At 37.0% G+C, this 20,132-nt stretch overlaps 2 protein-coding genes across 7 annotated transcripts; one reads left to right on the forward strand and one right to left on the reverse strand.

The window, feature by feature from the left end:
- Positions 1-10,643: 10,643 nt before the first annotated feature.
- On the forward strand, positions 10,644-18,403 carry LOC143899277 (PHD finger protein 14). Of its 5 annotated transcripts, none has more exons than XM_077409496.1 (14): positions 10,644-10,943; positions 12,446-12,607; positions 13,426-13,662; positions 13,743-13,954; positions 14,047-14,201; positions 14,288-14,562; positions 14,635-15,090; positions 15,149-15,440; positions 15,509-15,731; positions 15,813-15,994; positions 16,081-16,219; positions 16,295-16,548; positions 16,672-16,780; positions 18,267-18,403. In XM_077409496.1, exons 1-14 carry the CDS (start codon positions 10,901-10,903, stop codon positions 18,270-18,272), a joined length of 2,745 nt encoding a protein of 914 aa, XP_077265622.1. In that variant the 5' UTR covers positions 10,644-10,900; the 3' UTR covers positions 18,273-18,403. The 5 variants fall into 5 exon arrangements, with proteins under 5 accessions (XP_077265622.1, XP_077265612.1, XP_077265603.1 ...); XM_077409486.1 differs by lacking the exon at positions 18,267-18,403 and adding an exon at positions 17,379-17,866 and having other exon boundaries at positions 13,429-13,662; XM_077409477.1 differs by lacking the exon at positions 18,267-18,403 and adding an exon at positions 16,951-17,370.
- LOC143899571 (methionyl-tRNA formyltransferase, mitochondrial) lies at positions 17,819-19,958 on the reverse strand. Of its 2 annotated transcripts, XM_077409934.1 has the most exons (6): positions 19,588-19,958; positions 19,267-19,464; positions 19,063-19,182; positions 18,616-18,794; positions 18,340-18,531; positions 17,819-18,181 (listed from the first exon to the last, which is right to left on the reverse strand). In XM_077409934.1, the coding sequence occupies exons 1-6, from the start codon at positions 19,809-19,811 to the stop codon at positions 18,000-18,002; spliced, it is 1,095 nt and encodes a 364-aa protein (XP_077266060.1). In that variant the 5' UTR covers positions 19,812-19,958; the 3' UTR covers positions 17,819-17,999. The 2 variants fall into 2 exon arrangements, with proteins under 2 accessions (XP_077266060.1, XP_077266069.1); XM_077409943.1 differs by lacking the exon at positions 19,063-19,182.
- Between the last annotated feature and the right edge of the window lie 174 nt (positions 19,959-20,132).

Here is a 20,132-nt window from a genome sequence, read left to right on the forward strand (position 1 = left end):
CGTTAATGAAAACGACTGTATAATTTCGTTGGACGTTTTCATGTGACGGATGTTGCGACGCAATGTCGCGAATGAATTAATAATACATTGAACGCAAGCATGCGGATAAATTATCTACAAATAAATTCTCAAAAGCATTGCCGCGCGCGTAATATTTTTAATTTAAACAAAGAGTGCAATATCGCGATACCCATACTGATCGATAGTCCCCAAAGTCCGACTTTCGCTTCCTGCGGCCACGATCTGACACGTATGACCTCCCGGCGAGTCCACTTCGCAATTAACGAACTTATAATTAGCGCACGCCACGCGCTGACAACTTTCCTCAGGTTCGGATTACGGTCCTTCCTGTCAGCGACAAACGCGCGTTATAGCGTGTTACTTCGTCGCCAGTGTCAGATAATAATTGTTGCGTGCACGCTTATACAATATGTACTCGGTCAAGCTTCCGGTTCCCGCGCCACGGCGTTAACGGCAGGACGATGGATCGATAAACGTATTTTTGTTTGTCAACCGTATCGTGTGCTTTTATTAAAATATAAATGCGGCAATTGGAAAGCGAGGCAGCCCATATTTATCGAAAGACCAACATTTTATCGGCGTCGTTTCGTATCAATAAAATATCAATGTAAGAATGATACGAATTATATTCCGGAATAAAGTAATTATTCGTTTAAAATATAATCTGTTATTTATTTAAAATATGAATTGAAATAATCATATTAAAAGTGTGATTCAGTTTATTTTATCTCGTGTTAATGAAGATATTATCTAAATGAGTATATTATCTAAAACTTTAGATGAAATAGTACTGACGGTATTTTTAGTAATAAAAAAGTATAATGGATAGAGATCCATCACGTATATTCTTTTTTTTATAATACTCGTCGTAGTAAAATAATAAAACATATATAGCGTAAGCCGTAAGAGGTACTCTAAACAAAGTGCATCAAGCCATACGAGACCGTAACACAGGGCTCTGTTTCAAGGGCAGTTAAGCCCTAATACATGCTTTGCTTCTCATCTTCAGAAAGACCGGTATATAGCAACGCGAGTGCAGATTACGGTAAATCGAATAGTGAAAAGTATTTTTAGAAAAATACGAATTAGCTAAAAATTGTCAAAATATTTATGGTTTATTTTTTTTATAGATGTTTTCTAATTAAATTGTAACCCAAATATTTAAAAAATGTTTGTTCTTTGTGATAATTACACGGAATGATTATTGCATATAATTCGACAAAGAGGTTTGGCATAATGTAGCATTATAAAAAGCGTAATTTTATATTAAAAAATAATTATTTAATTAAAAATAATTATTTATATATTCAAAGATCTGATGGAACTAAAAATTTAAAAATGTAAAAGATACATATCGGATTAAATAAGCAAATATAATGTTATATGGGAAATATCATAAAGTTGTATGAGGTATAAAATTCTATTACCGTCATGTTTTTCCCAGTATTTTGCGTACGACTGCTACAGTAACGAATCGTAACCGTTATCGTAACGCTGTATGTCGAAAATTGCTTTCGAAAATTTTTTTTATTTTATGAATCGTACTCGTAACATCGATTAGAGATATTGAAATCGAGATTGTGTGAAATAGTCACTTGTATCTACATATTTCAAAGTTGATACGTCGTGTAAAATAATTTTTAATAACACTTGTAGAGGATAAATTAATTATCCATCAATTAATATATATGAAAATACAATAACGTAACATTTCAGATTTTGAAGGACGTACGAACATAAATCGATAAAAATATTGCTTTTAGATATTTTTAAATCGACAGAATTCAATATTGTATTGTCATATTTTACTTGATTTTTAATTACTGAATCCACGAATTCTAACTTTTAGATTCTCGAATGTTTCCATCGTCGAGCAAAAGAATCTAAATATCCTTCCAAACTTTTTCTCGACGAACCTCGCGCTCTCGAAACTCGAAACGAATGCTCCGCCACCGTCGAAACAAATTACGAAATAATTTTGTTGCCGAAGTTCAGCTAGCGGTAGGTCCATTTGTTGCAGCGGCGGCATGCATTTCGATCTCGAGGAAACGAAGGCGCAGCTTGGCGCCGTTCTTTCTCATTTTGTCGACGACGGCAAAGTCAGCGCGTTCGTTAAGACGGCCGGCAGGAATCTCGGCGCAGTCGTCGCTGATTGCGCAGTCTAATTATAATTTCCGGAGGGCTCGAGCAATTAGCATCCAGCAGTTGCAACGGGCAACGGTGCACGGCTGCGCATCTTATTATATCGTCTTTTGTTGCGCGAGCGAGCGACTCGAAACTGCCGGACGCGCGTTTGAGTCGACGACGTCGAATGAAGAACGGCATTTCTAGATCTTCTTGCTCTTACGAACAACCGATAATTATTACAAAACGACGGTGTGTATCGACTCAAAGGCGCAGGAGCAAACGAGTCGAGGAAATATGCCCCATCAGGCGTAATTATTCCAACAAGAAGCATACGATTGCCACACCTGCGTCGCCGCGCGAGAGAACGCCGCGAACGTTTTGCAGGTAGTGACGTTTATCACGGATATTATTCATGTTATATGACGACTCGTTTTACGTGATGCAAATTTTGTCGATATATAAGCGTCTATTTCAATTAAAGGTTCCGTAGAAATGCGATATAATATAAAAATATCTGAGAGGTTTAAATTTTGTGACGGTAAACGCAGATGGTATAATTATATCAGTGAAACATGTCTGTATATGCTTGAGTATTTTTGGATCCTTATAAATTTATGAATTTTTAAAAATTTAGAATTTTTTAATTTTTAAGATGTTAATCTTTTAAAAATTCTGGATTTTCCATAATCTAAAGTTCTGGAATTTTAGAATATTATTTTTAAATCTTTGAAGCTTTTTATTATAATAAAAGATCGAAGCTTTCTCTCTCTCTCTCTCTCTCTCTCTCTCTCTCTCTCTCTCTCTCTCTCTCTCTCTCTCTCTCTCTCTCTCTCTCTCTGTTTTAACATTCTTATCTAGATCGTTAATTTTACAGTGATAGAAATTTTGAAAATTTATATCATGCCCTAAGCTCTAGTTATATTAATTACATGTAGGTACTATAGCCGAATTCCTTGCATCTTAGAGTTAAGTGATAGGATTTCGCCCGAGACAGAGAGAGACCGGTGTCTCTAAGTCATTTCTCAAACGGATGTCAACGGATTCTTATATGTACATTTGACTATATATACTGCGAGGAAGCATTGATCTTGCAAAGGACTCCATTAGTAGCCATTTAGTTCGTATCGTACGTCGACCGTTGCTTGCTCTCGCGGAAATTGCGTCATCGGTACACAAACGTGACGCGCCGATTGCTACCGCAGCGTTCGACGCTTCTAATCGAGCATCGAAATCGCACGTGAAAACCAACCGGCAAAACTGCGGCCGGCGGAAGGTGTGCTCCATGAAGCATTCATAACTTCCGGCACTGGTTGCGGTCACCAACTCCGCAGGCAACTCGTATACGCGAACACGCGTGTGAGTGATATGTTACGATCGTGTCGGTGCGAGTCGTCGTTGTACCGGAGGCTGTCACCGGTCCAGGGCTAACATCGATTTCAATCTAGGGTCGCTTCACTCCGAGATCCCTCGCAATGAAATCGAATGTACCGCGCGGTTTTACGAGATCGTTTGGGCATATCGGGATCGTGGGGCACTGGTTTATGCTCAAAGGCACGTCGATATTTCGTAATGTATTATCGGTATATACTTCACACGCGCGTATATATTGTCACGTACATAAGATATATAGGTACTTGAACATATATAATCGCAAAGTACTAATAGACTCGAAGATACGATGATAAAAACTTAATATTTGAAGATATGAAAAATTCGAAGATACGAAAAATTTAAAAGCAATATATTTATCGTAAAGAATTAAGTAATCTTGAAAAATCTGGACAAAATGCGAAGATCAAAATATCTCGCGATTCAAAGGTCAATAGATTTATGTGCAAAAAAGATGTATAAATCTTCTTTTGAATAAATCAAGTAATAACTGAGAAGTTGAATTTCCAATCCGTATACAATTATTCCTACGATTTATCGCTTTTAAATAATTGTTCTCTACCACAATTTTAACCATTGATTCTTGCTACACTCCGTACATTTCGCTCAAAACCCCAAGCTAGACCTCCCTTTTCTCGGTAACTTAATGAACGGTCGATTATTTCCAAACGATTTCGCTGCCCCTAACGCGCATATACCCTTGACAGATGGTATAGCGATAAAATTACATTTCACCTTCTTGGAAATCTGATGAGGGAAACGATTACTTCAAGGCTGACCCTAAACCCGAATACACTTCCCTTCGTACGTTTCGCGATAATGAAATTACATTTCGCCTTCTCGCGGGCGTCGGGAAACTCGACGAAGGAGCGATTACTTCCAAACGATCCGTCGTCGGCGGCAGTGAATATCGACGGGATATTCCGCAAACCCCGAAATACCGGGGAGTCCGAGAAACTCGATAATCAATTTGCATCCAATAATCCACGATCGTTAAGACGGATGTAAGTATATTCGGCGAAACTGGCGTCTCAGAGACCCGAACTACCGGCCCGGAAATCGGCATGCGGATTAGACGCTTTGTCGTCGCCACGACGGCAAGCGTGGCCCCCCGATCTACGCTGGCCCGGGATTCCCCGGTTTGCTTATGAATGGTTCATGTCGAGTTAACGTGCGCCCACGTGCATACATACGTATCTGTGCTCCGCGCATTCAGCCGCGCATGAATGTTTTAACCGACTGCGGAAATTACGGGACACGCCCTGACGATCGAGTACGCGAGCGCGAAGAGCTTGAGAGATTTGACGATCTTAAGGCACAAAGACGATAGGAGAGAATACACGATATATTAAATATTTAAGAATTTAAAATATCGAAAGCTTCAAAGATTCAATTTAATTAATTAAGCGAGTTTTTAATTATTCAAAAATACGAAAGTATATAAGTTGACCCACGCAAAATGCCACTGTTTTTCTTACAATAGACAATTATTAGAGATAAAACCTCGTGTTTTGTTGTTTGTGAAAAAAAATTGGCTGCTCTAAAGAGAAAGGCAGCTACCTTTATTTTTTCAAATAACATAATATATTTTTGTTTCAATATAAAATGATTCTTTTATAAAATATTATAATCGTCGAAAAGTGTAAATACTTTACTAAAAATGGTTATACACAATATAACGTACACGATAAAACAAATTTATGAAAGATAAATAAAATATATGATTTTATTTAATAAATGGAAGAGGTGTGTTGTGGAATAGTTTGCTTGCTTGATAATTGGCCCATTTAAAAGAATTTTTTTTACTTTAATGGACCATCTTATATATTCATATAATATGAAGGCAGAAAATCCAAATATGTGAAACGGAGGATAAGTTGATAAAGATATTACGATTTTTATTTATTCTCTCAATTATTCATCTCATATTAAAATTATTTTATATTTAACTCTTTGCACGTGAAATAATATTAATTTTAATGCAATGAAAGAAGAGATACCTTGTTTTATGTAGGAAATATACAAAAAATTCTAATCATTTAACGTCATTTACGGTTTATATTGGATCTAGCCTAATAATATTGTGTAAATTTTGTATACTTTTTCTAAATTTAATAAACTGCGCGCCAATTTTTTGTCAGTTTTTAAAACACAGCTCTTTGTTGGAACAACAAACCCACATACTTAATCGATAATCGATTTAAATTTTAATGCTAATAAGCTTCTTTATTAAAACTGTAAAGAATTTATTGCAACTCCAGCCAAGGTTCAACGGGTAAAGACATCCGTCACGGAATGTATAGAGAGGTCCAAGTTCGAACCCTGGCTATAGGATGATATTTTTTGCAATAAATTATTTATAATGATTTAATAAGGAAGCTTACCAACATTAAAATTCAATTATCAATTTAAGTATGTGGGTTTACCGGTCCAACAAAGAGCTGTGTTTTAAAAACCGAAAAACCGGCGCACAGTTTATTAAGTTTGAAAAAAAGTATAAAAAATTCACACAATGCTATTATTAAGCTATCAAAATCCAGTCCGGATCGCAAAGAGCGTTTTTCTCTATAGTTTCTATATAGTGATTAAAATTCTCAATTATGTAATAAGATATTTGATATTTCTGATGCAGAACATAAAAGTCAGAAATAATGAAATATACAGCAGATATATGATATATATGAAATATACAGGAGATATATCAAGAGATATATTTAATTATCTTATCGTTAGTTATTTATGGTGTAACATTTCAGATATTTTTTCCTCTATTTCTGCAATTATATAAAACATCATATAAAATGGCCTAACTTTATACGAAGCATTTTCATTGTGTTTAAATACGATATTAGCTCTCGTACGAGAACGCTATTAGCTTTTATAATGGCAAAGATATAATTTATTATAACATGAAAGAAGAATTAAATGTGATTTGTGTTTAATTAAAATATATTATTTTAATGAATCATTCGCCAAAATGCACACGAAAAATAGAATATTCTGCTAATGTTGCCGCATAATTGGAACTTCAATGCAAAAGATAAAAATTAATTACATGATCAAAATTCTCGTGAAACGGCAACATCATCGAAACGGAATCAAGCTAGAAAAATAACTCCGCCCGAGGGAAAGAAGCAGCGGAAGCAGCTGGATACAAAAAAATTTCCAATACTCATATCATGTTGATACCATTATTTAATAATCCATATATGATCTGAAAAATGCATGATATTACAAATACAAGATACAATACATGGCCGATTAAATTTATAATATAAAGGGCTGCATTCCCGTGCTGCGACATACGTTGCGTATATGACAATTAACGAATGATAAAACGTAACAAAAGTTATTTCGCGCCCCGATATTTTTCTGAAATGAATAGCCAATCTCCCTCGTGCGAAAACATTTCTCCATATAGCATTCCTCCGATTCGATTCACGCATCGTGCTCACTTACCTGAGAGAATCCGTTGTAGCTCGACGCAAATGGGCATCTCGAGGCCAAGTCGTCTCCATTCCGGCGGCCCTCCGGAGATCGCTCGACGGTCGTCCGCAGTTGTCCTTTCGCACAATTATCAGCCAGAAAGCACTCACCCGCGTTCCCGGTTCCGCAAACATGCGTCAAAATGCATGGAGCGGCGCATCGAGTCGTTCGTTTCCGGCTCGTCCCGAATAACGCAACTGCCTGCTGAAAATTAGAAACAACTAATCATCATTATTATATAATGAGATATTTCGTCGCTCTCAAAGAGATGTCCAGAGGGAAGGCAAGAAATATTATATTTCTTTCAAGTTCGAGATAAAGTATACGAATATGTCGCTTTTAATGTAGGAGATACATACCCGCCCGCTTGGCGAAGGGACGCGACCGCGACGTAAATCAGCACTCACGAGCCGGATCGCGTTATCCCGCGATTGCGCATGATTTTAATATCGCGAAACTTCTTGCGCGTCTAGCCTAGCCCAGAGAGCCCGAGTATATACAGCCCGTCGCAACCAAACCGGCAACCGTCGGAACTCTAGTAGTGACGTCTCGAGTGGCTATTGGCTACTTTCGATTTGCTGCGAAACTGATTCAAATTTGGACACGCGGCTAAGTTCGGCGTGGTTCGGCGCTGCCAACGCGTCGGCATTAATAATGCATCGATAAAGATCAATAAAGATTGAAGTAATGGAACTGTCCCAGCGAGAAATGACCCGTCGAATCGACGTCTATATATAGACGTCTAATTCTAATTAGTCGATAGACGTCGATTCGACGGGTCATTTCTCGCTGGGGTCCGTTTATCACGTTTAACGAGACATTTATTCGTAATTCGATGCGTATATATATTATCAAATATATTTCTGATCATACGGCTTCATAATTAATTTTTGGGCTTTAATTCGCGCGCCCGCGCGCGCGAATAACAGATTCGACGCAAATTTACACTTTGAGTGAAATACATAATAATTTTATCATTCTCCAATACTAAATATATATACGTGCTCTTTATTACGTATAACGTATCCTTATTATTTGATGTATCTTTCGATTGAATTGTCAGATCGGAGGTAAAAATACATTCTTTATTACCTGCTCGAGGAGCTGGGATTTCTTGCGAGCGGATATAATAAACCGCGATACCTCGCGAGCCAAAATTTGTCGCGCGTCTCTAATTTAACGGAATGGGTCACGCGCATGACATGCGTAACGGGAAATACACACGCACACATATACATTTTTGTCCGATTTTAATCACGAAACTTCTCGCGCGTCCCTTTTCCTTCGCGATCGGCCGAACATCGCAATATGGCGGCTCTGACGTCATCGTCATACGATTACTTTCCACTTCCGGGGGTGCGTTCAGAAATTCAACTCGTTGGGTAGAGTAAGGTTATTGGGGGTAACACCAATAACTCAGGCAGTTCAAATTTCGACGCTCAGCACTGGCTTCGAGCGTGTCAGTGCCGCCAATGTGTATCAGTGCCGGCATAAATACATCGATAAAGATTGTAGTAATGAAAGCGCTTCTTTTTAATAGGTTCACATAAATATACACCCTTAACGAGAAAATTCCTTGACACGTTTATATATGTATTGTTTGATATATTTCTAGCCATGTATATATTTTAGGATTAATTTGTTAAACTTTCAGTTGGTCGTAACAAATTAGACGCAAATAGGTTTCGAGCGAAATACGATCTCGATATTGCTCTTGAATAATGAGTACGCTGTTCTTAATGTATATTTCGTTCGTATTAGACACTGGAGCGGGCGTGTGCGTACGTAAGTATATCAATGGGAAAAATATTATGCACGCACGCTTGCCTGTTCGAGAAACTGAATTCTTGGCGAATCCACGTGAATCCGTTATACTCATTACCCAACTCGATGTCTTGACGTATAGATTCTAATCGCCGCTCGCGTTTCTGATTTAACGATAAATACAACGCGCAACGAGAAATGCGTATGCATTTCTGCCCGATTTTAATGACGAAACTACTCGCGCGTCCCTTCCTTCGCGATCGGCCGAACTTCAATGGCCGAATGGCGGCGTTGATGCTCGACACACACGCGCACAGTACGCGATTACTTTTATTCAGATTTCGACGCTCAGCTAACTTCGGGCGCGTCAGTGCCGTCATTATATCGATACAAAAATGTACGTAATTAAAAATTATGTACTAATGAATATAATCTATTGCTACGATCATGAATGCACCATGATATGTCTATTTAATGGAAAATTCATCCAACATGTATAAAGATATCACTAAATTTGACATATTTGGCCACTCATTTCAAAATTAATCTCTGAATTCGTATCCGAAATACGAATGCATTTCAAATGAAATATGATTTTAATTAATGTTGATAAATTTCGAGCGCATTAAATATTTAAACGTACATATATGTAGAAATTAGTATATTAATAAACTTGTATATTAAAGGTAGAAAGTATATGCAACTCTTACCTACTCGCGAGGAACTTATTATATAATCTTCCGCGTATAAGGCGTATAAATCAATAAGTCTGGAATCACAGATCGTATAATCTTACAGTCCCCGTTTTTCGTTTTTTTTTTTTTTTTTATTAATTATAGCGAGGAAGACGAAGTTAATGCATTTTCGATGATTTTGCCGAATACGCGACCGAAAAATTTCACGCTTCGCACTCTTCGCGGGCAACCGCGTCGCTCGGTTGCCTCCGGTGTCCTTCGGCGAATGAGAGGAACACCTCGCCCGCGCGATTCAAACACGTTAGCCGTTGTATCTCGTCGACAATTCGTAAGTCGTCCTTTCAAGTAGCTGTGAAGAAGACAGTTAAAAATCGTCTGTATGCTTAATTAGCATTTTTCGTTATTGCAGGATTTGAGCGAGAAGCACGCGTATATCTCTTGATTAGTCTCAATTGCATCTTTAAATTTTATACCTTTTATTCTATATTCTACGAGTGAGAGATAAAATTAATATGTAAGAAGGAGATAAGTGAAAGGATTTATTTCAATTTTATGCATGTACATTTATTTCTGGAATTGTTATTTCTCAACGTATCAACACACACACACACGCACACGCACACACACATGCACATCCACACACCGTCTCACGCACCGTTACACACATATAAGATATATATGAGATACGAATTTAAAATCTTACAAGTATGTGTGTGTGTGTGTGTGTGTTTTATGGTAATATACTCTGTTAAATATATTAAAGAATGAGATTTAAACTATTACCTTGTCCATTTTGTTATCTTTAACTACCATATGTGTTGAAATTATTTTAACTCCATTGGTTTAGTTAAATTAACATTGTTAAATTAACGGCACATTATAAAGTTATAGGATAAAATTGACCTTTGTTTAATTTTAGCTCATAAAATAGAATTAATTAATGAAAACTGAAATGTAACATTGGAGTGTAAAATACATTCCACGCGAGTAATTACATTAAAAAAATTTCACACGAGTATATATAACGGGTGAAGTTAATATACGTGGTACGGCTGAACTTGCAAGAAAGCCGTACGCGTGGACTTTATTGGCGCGTGTTCCCCTGCCGCGCGTCGGCAGGTGTTACGATTGAACTTCCCGCTGAAGGACTCGCGTGAAATGCATCATGGCGCGTCGGCGCCGCGTCGTCCGGTGCCATGGACACCGTTGCGGACAGGATGAACGCCGGGCGAAAATAATTCTTCTCCCCGCTTGATATCCCGGCGAACTTCGACCTGTTTTCCCGAGGCGGTAAATCTCCGGGGGATAATTGGCCGGACGGGACACCCCGATAGATGTACTCGTCCGAGGGGTAGCCGAGGAAGCCGCCGTTTCGTTCCCCGTCGGCGTATACCTACGAAATTCTCTGCAACAAGGAAATGTCGCGGGACGACGACGTTGGATTCCTGTACAAAACGATGCGTAAGTTGGGCTGATGATATCCGTACGCGAATAATTCCCGCGCTTGTGTGTCCCGTAGATGCGGTACTTAAAAATATGCGTCGTGCTGGTTCGCAGAGGACAGTGTCGTGACCGCGAGACACATCGGAGATCGGAGTCGATGGAGCGCAAAATAACTTCCTGCGTGTGTTCTTCCCATATTCTCGGTTCCGAAGAAACCGGAGAAACCGAAAATTGCTTTGTTTTTTCGAACAGTCGATCTGCCAAGTAGAAAGCGACATAATCTGGGATAAATTTAGAAAGTTAATTTGCAAAAAATTTGTGCACGTTTGCGTCAAGTAAATACATAAATTGCAGTGATTGAACATCTCGGTGTACGTAATGTCCCGATAAATCATGACATTGTGACGTCTTAAGAACGTCATTGAGACGTCTTTAAAAGTTTTATAATAAGATGTCTTGAAGACGTCGCATTATAAGACTTTTAAAGACGTCTTTGAGACATCAGACATCACACGTCCAGATTTGGGACATGCGTGTGTTATCTGTGGGATGAGCACAGGTGCTCGTACAATTTTTCTTATGAGCTGATATAAGTGAAATTCAATTATTTGCGAATAATGGGAATTAACCGAGCATCTCTTTATTTGTTACATTAAGCAATTTCATATTTTTGCCATATTTGAAAGTTGTATATATCTATTTCTTCTTTCTTCTATATTTTTTCCCGTGTCATTTCAATGGATGTTACAACTACTATATACATGAAATTATGCTCCAAGTTATTAAGCAAACATAAACAATATTAGTTGTATTATTTGATTAATGCTAAATGCACTGCAGCAAATTACATGTTCTACAAGTATATTAATGTCCATTATATTTCTGTAATGTGTGTGTACATATATGTATGTACGTGTAATACGCGCGCGCGTGTATGTAGTTTCTATCATTACCGTTATTATTGCAATTGATACATTATTAATTCTATTTCAGCATTGTGATAATAACAACCCGGTTTGTCCTTTGTGAATGCATGATAATGACCATAATCAACTACTTTATTATTACGGCAACCTCATTTGCTGACACGTATAAAATTAACCTAGCGCGTTATCGGTGATATACGCGCGCGCGCGTACGCGTATGTGTCCTTTGTTTGTGAGTGGCGTGCTTGACGGGAGAGCTTTCAAAAAATGTAGTGGACGTTAATACGGTATAATATTTGACGAGAACCGTACGAAAAACGTGCTGATAGGTTGCGCGAAGAACTACTCCGATTTTGATAAAAGTTTCCCCCCCACATTTTAAGCCACTATGACCAGCACATGTACGTACGGGAATATTAGGGAAACATAACCTAAAACTTGCTCGTATTATATTTATTTTTTTCATAGAAATATATCAAATCAATACAGCTTTCAGTGTAATACTAGTTATAAAACATTTCTACGTATCGGATTGTGATAAAATATATTTAAATTTTATACTTGGGGAAAAATCAATCAAATTGCTCTTTTCAGTTGAAAGAGATCCCAAAAAGAGAAGGGTGAAACCGGTGGAATCAGCGCACCAGTCCCTGCTCGACTTTGATCTTGGTGAGAGCTCGGATGATAGTGATTTTAGGATTGAGGACCATTGTGAAGAGTCGGACGACGATTCTGTAGATTCTAACGATGCGAAAGGTAAGCTAGTGCTGTTGATGGCGTTAATGCTACGATTATGAAGTCCATTTTTACGTGGCATAGAAGTATTAGAAGTAATGTAAAAAAGCGTTAAAAAGTGTCTACTTATTGGCGTTGAAGTTGCGACTTACATAGACCATTAAAGATCTATGAAATATTTTTTAATTGTGTTATCCAAACGCTTAAAGGTTTTTCAGGTCGCTGGATATTGATCTGATGTCAAAGTTGATAAATTCATAATGACAGAGCCAATATGGCGAATAATATAAAAGTAAAACTTCGACCATTTTTAATTATGATATATTCGCCATATTGCTCCGTCATTTTGAATTTCTCGACTCTAAAATCAAATTAATATTCAGTGACCTGAAAAACTCTTAAGTTTGAATAGCAAAGAATATTTCATATATTCTTAATGGTCGCAAGTTTGATGCGATAGACTATAAAAAAAGTCCTAATATTATATTTAATTTTGATCACAATAAAATTTTTCAACACGTCACATATCGTTATAATATGCAAAAATACATTAAAACAGCTCTTTTTGCAATTTTAACTGCTGATGACTAAATTTCTCCAAGTTGTGACGTGATAGAGCAATTTGGCAAACGGCATCGTATCCAGAGTCCAAAAAGCTATAAGAAATGATGCATTTTTCTCGTTCTTGTGCTCGAAAATAAATAATTGTTTATCGAATAATGATATTATTGTGGAAGTAAATTTTGTTGTAAAAAGATGAAGAAAATACATAAGGAGAGAAAGAAATTTTTTTGCAATATAGAGTGATATTTAAGTTAAAATATATTTTTTTATTGAAGAAGAAGTATCTGAAGAATCTGATGATTCGTTGGGAGATCCATTATTGAGAAGAAAAGACGGCACTGGCTTAACAGTAGGAGATGTGATCGAACAAGCTCGCCAGCAAGCTCTAAAGGGTGCTCCTCTTGATGATAAACTAAGTAAAGTGCTAATTTGCTGTGGTTGCTTAGGAGACAGAAGTGACGATATAAACGAGATTGTCGAATGTGATGGATGTGGAGTCAGTGTTCACGAAGGTGTATATTAATTTAAAATATTAGTTTATTTGTTTTTCAAGAGTTTCTACACACGTTTACGTGTAAAAATCAAATTTTAGGTTGTTACGGTGTATCTGACGTAGAAAGTTTCTCCAGCACTGACTCCTTGTGCCAATCGGCACCATGGTTCTGCGAAGCTTGCAGCGCAGGAATTGAAGATCCATCGTGCGAGCTCTGTCCTAACAAGGGTGGAATTTTTAAAGAGACAGACGTCGGAAAATGGGTTCATCTAGTATGTGCTCTTTATGTACCCGGTGTTGCTTTCGGTGAAGTAAGTAAATCTCATGCTGTGTGTAATTGCATATAATTTTATACATTTGTAATTTATAAATACTTATTAATTTAAATATGTATGTATTTTAGGTAGATCGTTTATCGAGCGTAACACTGTTCGAAATGGCGTATAGTAAGTGGGGCGCGAAAACATGTTCTTTATGTGAGGATTCGTGTTACGCGCGCACAGGCGTATGTATTGAATGTGATGCCGGGATGTGCCATACGTATTTTCACGTAACCTGGTAATACTTTTGTTGAGAATATATCAATATTATTATCTATCAAAGTTTGTGCTACAGGTATAAAATACGAGACATGATTTTTACAGTGCGCAAAGAGAGGGTTTACTGTCTGAAGCACACAGTGAGGAAGTCGATCAAGCTGATCCATTTTATGCACATTGCAAATTGCACTCGGATAAATCTCTCGTTCGTAGACGTAGACGTAATTGGCTAGCTTTACAAATGCGTGCGCAGTACCGGCAACAGATGTTGAAGCAACCTAATCACTTGGATACAGACGAGCAACGTAGGATTCAAAGGAAATTGGCCAAGCACAGACACAAATATTTAGCTCACAAGGCATCGCGTCCGCCACCATGGGGTGAATTGATGTTTTCATTTGAATATATATTCTTGGGCATTTAATATATTTCTAAGTATATATTAATTGCAGTACCGACACAAAAAATGCCACGTTTGTTAACTACATCTGCTTCCGCCTGCCGTCAATTGGCAAGAAAGGCTGAATTAATGGGCGTAGATACAGCTGCACTAGAAGCACAAGAATCTCAGCTGGTGGCATTAGTCGATGTTAGAAAAAAATGGCATATCGCTCCCGCTTTTAGTGTAGAATTTATCGGCTATTACTTGGATCGCAATTTACGCGTGACGTCAATGAAGAGGCGGTTGCAAGAACTTCTCGATATCAACTCGCAGTTATTGAACGAACAACAGAGATTGGATAGAAAGTACGACGAAGTGATGAAGGATAATGAAGAGCAGATTAGAGTAAACGTGACGTTGAAAGAAAAGATCGAGTTGTATCATCAAGTACTTAAAAGCGCTGGTTTCGTGAAGCCTTTGCCGTCGATTGGTGATCTAGTGAAGCCAAGAATAGCACCCACACTTGGTAAGTTGTGATACCTAGATTTTTTTAATACAATGAATACATGAAGCCTTTTCTACAGGTACAGGATTAGGCGTGCCTACCGCAGCCGCATTGAAAATGGGTGTCGGATTTCCACTCCCCGTGGGCAAAGGCGCCGAAGGTATACGCGAGGGTAGAGTGTTGAGTAGCCAGGCGCAAGAACAAAATCACAAAAGCGAGCTGACGACCTTACGGCATCAATGCGGCATCTGCAGACGCTCGACTAATCAACATCTTCTCGCTAAATGCGACACTTGCCATTTGCACTATCATCTATCTTGTTTGAGTCCGCCTTTGGCGCGAATGCCGAAGAAAACAAGACAAATGGGATGGTATGTATGAACACACGAATACTTGACATTTCAATTATTTTGTTAAATTTTCCAATATAATTTTGCAGGCAATGTTCCGAATGCGATAAGGAATCCTCGGGATCAGAAGTGGAACGTGTGGACACATCGGCACCACGTAAATTAAGACATTGTAAAGATGAGGCTAACTCAACACCTACACCGCCACAGGAAGTGCAAGTAGCTATGACACCAAGTACGCCTACTACGTCAAAAAATTCCACCAGTAATGTAACAAACGTTACCACTCCCGATATACATACGACACCAAAGGTACTTTTTTTTACAAATAAACGAAGATTTAACTTGACAGCGTTAATATGCACGCATGTATAAGCGAATATATTTTTACAGCTAACTATTAAACCAATGGGACCACAACCGTCAATCGTAGAACCGACGCAAGTATCTGAGTCGGTGTACAATCAACAATCTGTTAATAATATCACCATAAGAGAAGGTTCACCAGAATATATGGTAGCTTCAGCAGATGGAACGGAAGTGGTCTCACAAAGAAGTGGGAAAAAAAGAAGAAGGTATGTACGAAATAGTCTGAAGAAATAATTTAGATATGTTTATTATATTTGTAAAAGTCAGTAGTAAATGATTTAATATTTTTTAGAGAAAAGCATAAGAGATATTCTCCGGATCCGATAACTGGAATCAAACAGAGAAAAAGAAAGCATAAAAGAAAAAGTTTAGATATAGAAAATCCAGAGGTTCAAAGCCAACCAGAGATTCATAGAAGGATTACAATAAAAGTACCTATTATTTTTCTATTTTATTTTATCGCTACATTGATTTGAATGTTAATAACGTCAATTAATCTAATACAGATAAAACCAATTCGTCGACCGGAGGGACATACAGATTCGGAATCGAGTCCGCAAATGTTTGTGGCCACTTCGAGCACTGAAATTACATTGCCACCGCCACCTGTGCCACCTCCGGCTGCAAACGTGCCCCCAGTAAATGTATCCGTGAATAGTAGTGGTCGACTGTCGACGGGAACGAAGAGAGGAAAAGATACGGACCTTATTACACAGTGTAACGTCTGTGATACTTCCGGCACCAACCAAAATCTCGTTATGTTAGTATTACCAATTACAACAAATGATAACTGAAATCTTAAAATTATAGACACTCCGAAATTGTAATTGAGAAATGTCGTTGTAACGAATCTTTTATGTTACGCATTTAATATCTGTTTCAGGTGTGACGAATGTAAGAAATGCTATCACTTTACATGCTTAGATCCTCCTGTGAAAAAGTCTCCGAAAAGGAGAGGCTATTCGTGGCACTGTGCCGACTGCGACCCTAGTGTAAGTTCATAAACTTTTACTGTTCATAGACAACAATATTTTTTAATATTAGATTGATGTACTTTCTATTTTGTCTAAGTATACACACATAACAATTTTTAATAAATAACGATACAATGTGAAAGAAACTATTTTTTTAGATAGTAATTTCTTTATCTTTTTCTATGCAGCATATAAGAGAACGAACATAAATCGAGATAATTGCACATACATCGATATCGAATTAATAAAGACAATAAGCTAAATCTGACAAAATATAAAGTACTTCAATCTGAAATGTACATGAGTAAATTGATTGAGCTGATTTCATAAGGTGAATCAAACTGAAAGGATAGATACATCGTCTTATAAGAATGCAAAAAATAATATTACAGGGGAATAGGAACAGAAAATTTTTTTGCCTAATGCAAATTAAATTATTATATTTATTTTTATTTGGTGATGTGTGTATGTACAGCAAACTAGAATAATGTCTCGAAGCATTCTGAACTCCTTTGTGTCTTCCGCGTAATATCGTCAATGTGGATATATATCATTGGCACATAAAATGTAATAAAAGAAAGAAATTTTTATAGTAAAAATATTTCTTTTATTTCAGGCCTCTGAAACTGAGACTTAATATCAACAATTTTCTATCTGCAGCTCCAATTCTACGTTTATATAAATAAGGCATTCAATGTTATTCTGTTTTTTTGTAAGATACGAAAACATAGAACAGACATACTTTGCTGTAATTTAAAGAAAAACGAATTCTATGAAAATCTACAAGTTCCACTTAAAACTGGTTTATTTGAATCTTAGCATAGTTCGCGCTACTTATTTCTCATTATTTCTTTTACTGATTTTTTCGTAATGCTTTGTAGTTTTATATAATAATTCTACGAAAAAGAGATATTGAAATTATATAGCTAGAAGAAATAAAAGGAATATACAAAAGAATATTTTCGCACGAGACAAGAATGACACTATTTTAAATGCGAAATTAGAGAATCAGAAATAAAAAATTCATTGTATCAATTATTTAAAAAAGCATTGATATATAATCAGTAATTTTTTATTCTTGCAACAGTCACTGCGTCAATATTACATTTTGTACATTCTAAGTTAAACTTACTATTGTATAGTAAATAAAAATTTAATGTTCATTATCTGCTTCCGAATGAAATTGTCATAGGTTTACAAAAGAACAGCGTTGGAGTCAGAAGCAGCGCTCTGTAGATTATGTAATATTACTCTGAAATAATATGCCATCTTTCTTTCTGCCTAATATAAATCCATTTGCAAAGGCCTGTGCACTCATAACTGAACATTTTTCCACAATTACTTTCGTTACTGAGATCCAACTTGGTCCTTTACATGTCACAATTAACTGTTTGCTTTTCCAATCAAATTTCGCAAAACCTGGAAGAGGCTTCACATTAATCACGCACATTTTATCTTCAAATATACAATAATTACATTTTCAGATAATTAATTTTCTTCCTAGGAATAAACTGTTTTCAATCCTCGATACTAAACTTAGTATCACAGCGAATCATGCAGGAATAATGATTAATTACCTGGTACATCCGCATTTTTTACACCTGTCGACGATATCGACGTCTGCCGGACATCCAACAATTTTATACCCGTGCCATCAAACTTGGTTTTTAACGAATACGATCCTAGAAGAGCACGATGCAGATCATAAACATTCTTCGCCGTCATCTCGTCCCATTTCACTACAGAGATCTTTGATGTAATTTTAGGTGCTACAAAGTGTAACCATCGAGAAATATTAGTGAAATCATTTAAATACCAATGTATCTTGTTACTTAGCAGCAAAGACAAATTACCATACGTTATGCCTACTTTTCCCTGAGGTCTCGAGGAAGATAGTACTTGCGGCAATTTTCCAATCACGTCGATCAAAACATTTGCACCCAGCTTTGCTAACTTCACGTTCAATTCTGGTCGAGTTTCATCTGCATGAATATCTATCTTTTCCTGTGCTACTATATCTCCAGTATCAAACCTGCAAGTAACGTAGAGGTAACGAAGAACTGTGTGTCTGCCAGATAATATTAAGATTATAATATTAATCTTTCTTCCAATAAAACTTGGATGTAAATGGCTGACATTTCTCTTTATCAATGTAAGAATTGAAAAAAATATACAAAATATACGTATATTTAGAAAATCTTTTCTCTTAGGGAGAAATTTTATGTAAACTCATATATTCTCCGATACTTGATTTCTTGAACATATTTTGGAAAGCCAATTTAAAAAAAAGGAGGCTTTACTTCTCTGCCACTTTCATAATTGTAATTCCCGTCTGAGTGTCTCCGTTCATTAAAGCATAAATATCTGGAGATGCTCCTCTCCATCGCGGCAATAGACTAAAATGAATATTTAACATACCGCTGTGACAAAAAAAAGATGGATATATTAATTGCACGTCCCATATTTACAGGCTGGATATGTTAAAGATAAATAAAATGACTTACAATGGGAAGGAATTTATAATATTTAATGGTATCAGATGGCCGAAGCAAACAACTATCCCGATATGAAAACCCTGCGGATCGGTTGCGAGAGGCCATTCATTAATAACGAGTCCCTTCTCCTCCGCAAATCGTCGGACAAAATTCCTTTTTCTCGTGGGTACCGTTGCGACTTCTAATCGACAAAGTCTCTCAGCTTTGCTGTAGACAAAAATTGCATAAGCACATTTTGCATTTACATATTTCTTCACTTGTATGGTATATTTAATTACCTATATACCAAAAAAAATTTACAAATGATTTATCGATAAAAGTAATACTGACTACTCGTTGTACAAGCCTCGTAAGCTTTCCATGGAACATTCATCCTGGCCGAAAAACAACACACTCCAGGGACTGCCGGCTTTAAATGAGTGCGATTGTCTCTTTCGAACGTGATGCACACCGCACGAAAAGGTTATCTCGCGTGACTTATCACTTCTCTTGAATGTCTCGTATAAGAACAGGTGTATTTTTGTTGCACGCGTTAGAAATACAACATTCAGCATATTGTGTTCTCACAGAAAAGATTTATTAACTATATGAAACGACGTGTAAAAACATTCGCATGATGCACATGTATCTGGTGCGTGTGTAGTGCGTATGTACATGTACTGTATGTGTATTGGACAGTATTGGACAAACAAATCCAATGCACACACGCTTCTGTTGAAAGATTATTTTCGTTAATTCTAATTATCTCACAAAAGTGACCCGTCAGAATCGCAACGTAGCAAAATGACACTTTCGTCAGTTTTTCGCTCGCAAAAAATCCGTACAAATATCCCAAAATGACACATATATACGTACAATTACGATCGATATCAAAA

The sequence above is a fragment of the Temnothorax americanus genome, unplaced genomic scaffold, assembly GCF_048541705.1.
Source record: "Temnothorax americanus isolate GAGA-0224 unplaced genomic scaffold, ASM4854170v1 Scaffold10, whole genome shotgun sequence".
NCBI classification, from domain to species: Eukaryota; Metazoa; Arthropoda; class Insecta; order Hymenoptera; family Formicidae; genus Temnothorax; species Temnothorax americanus.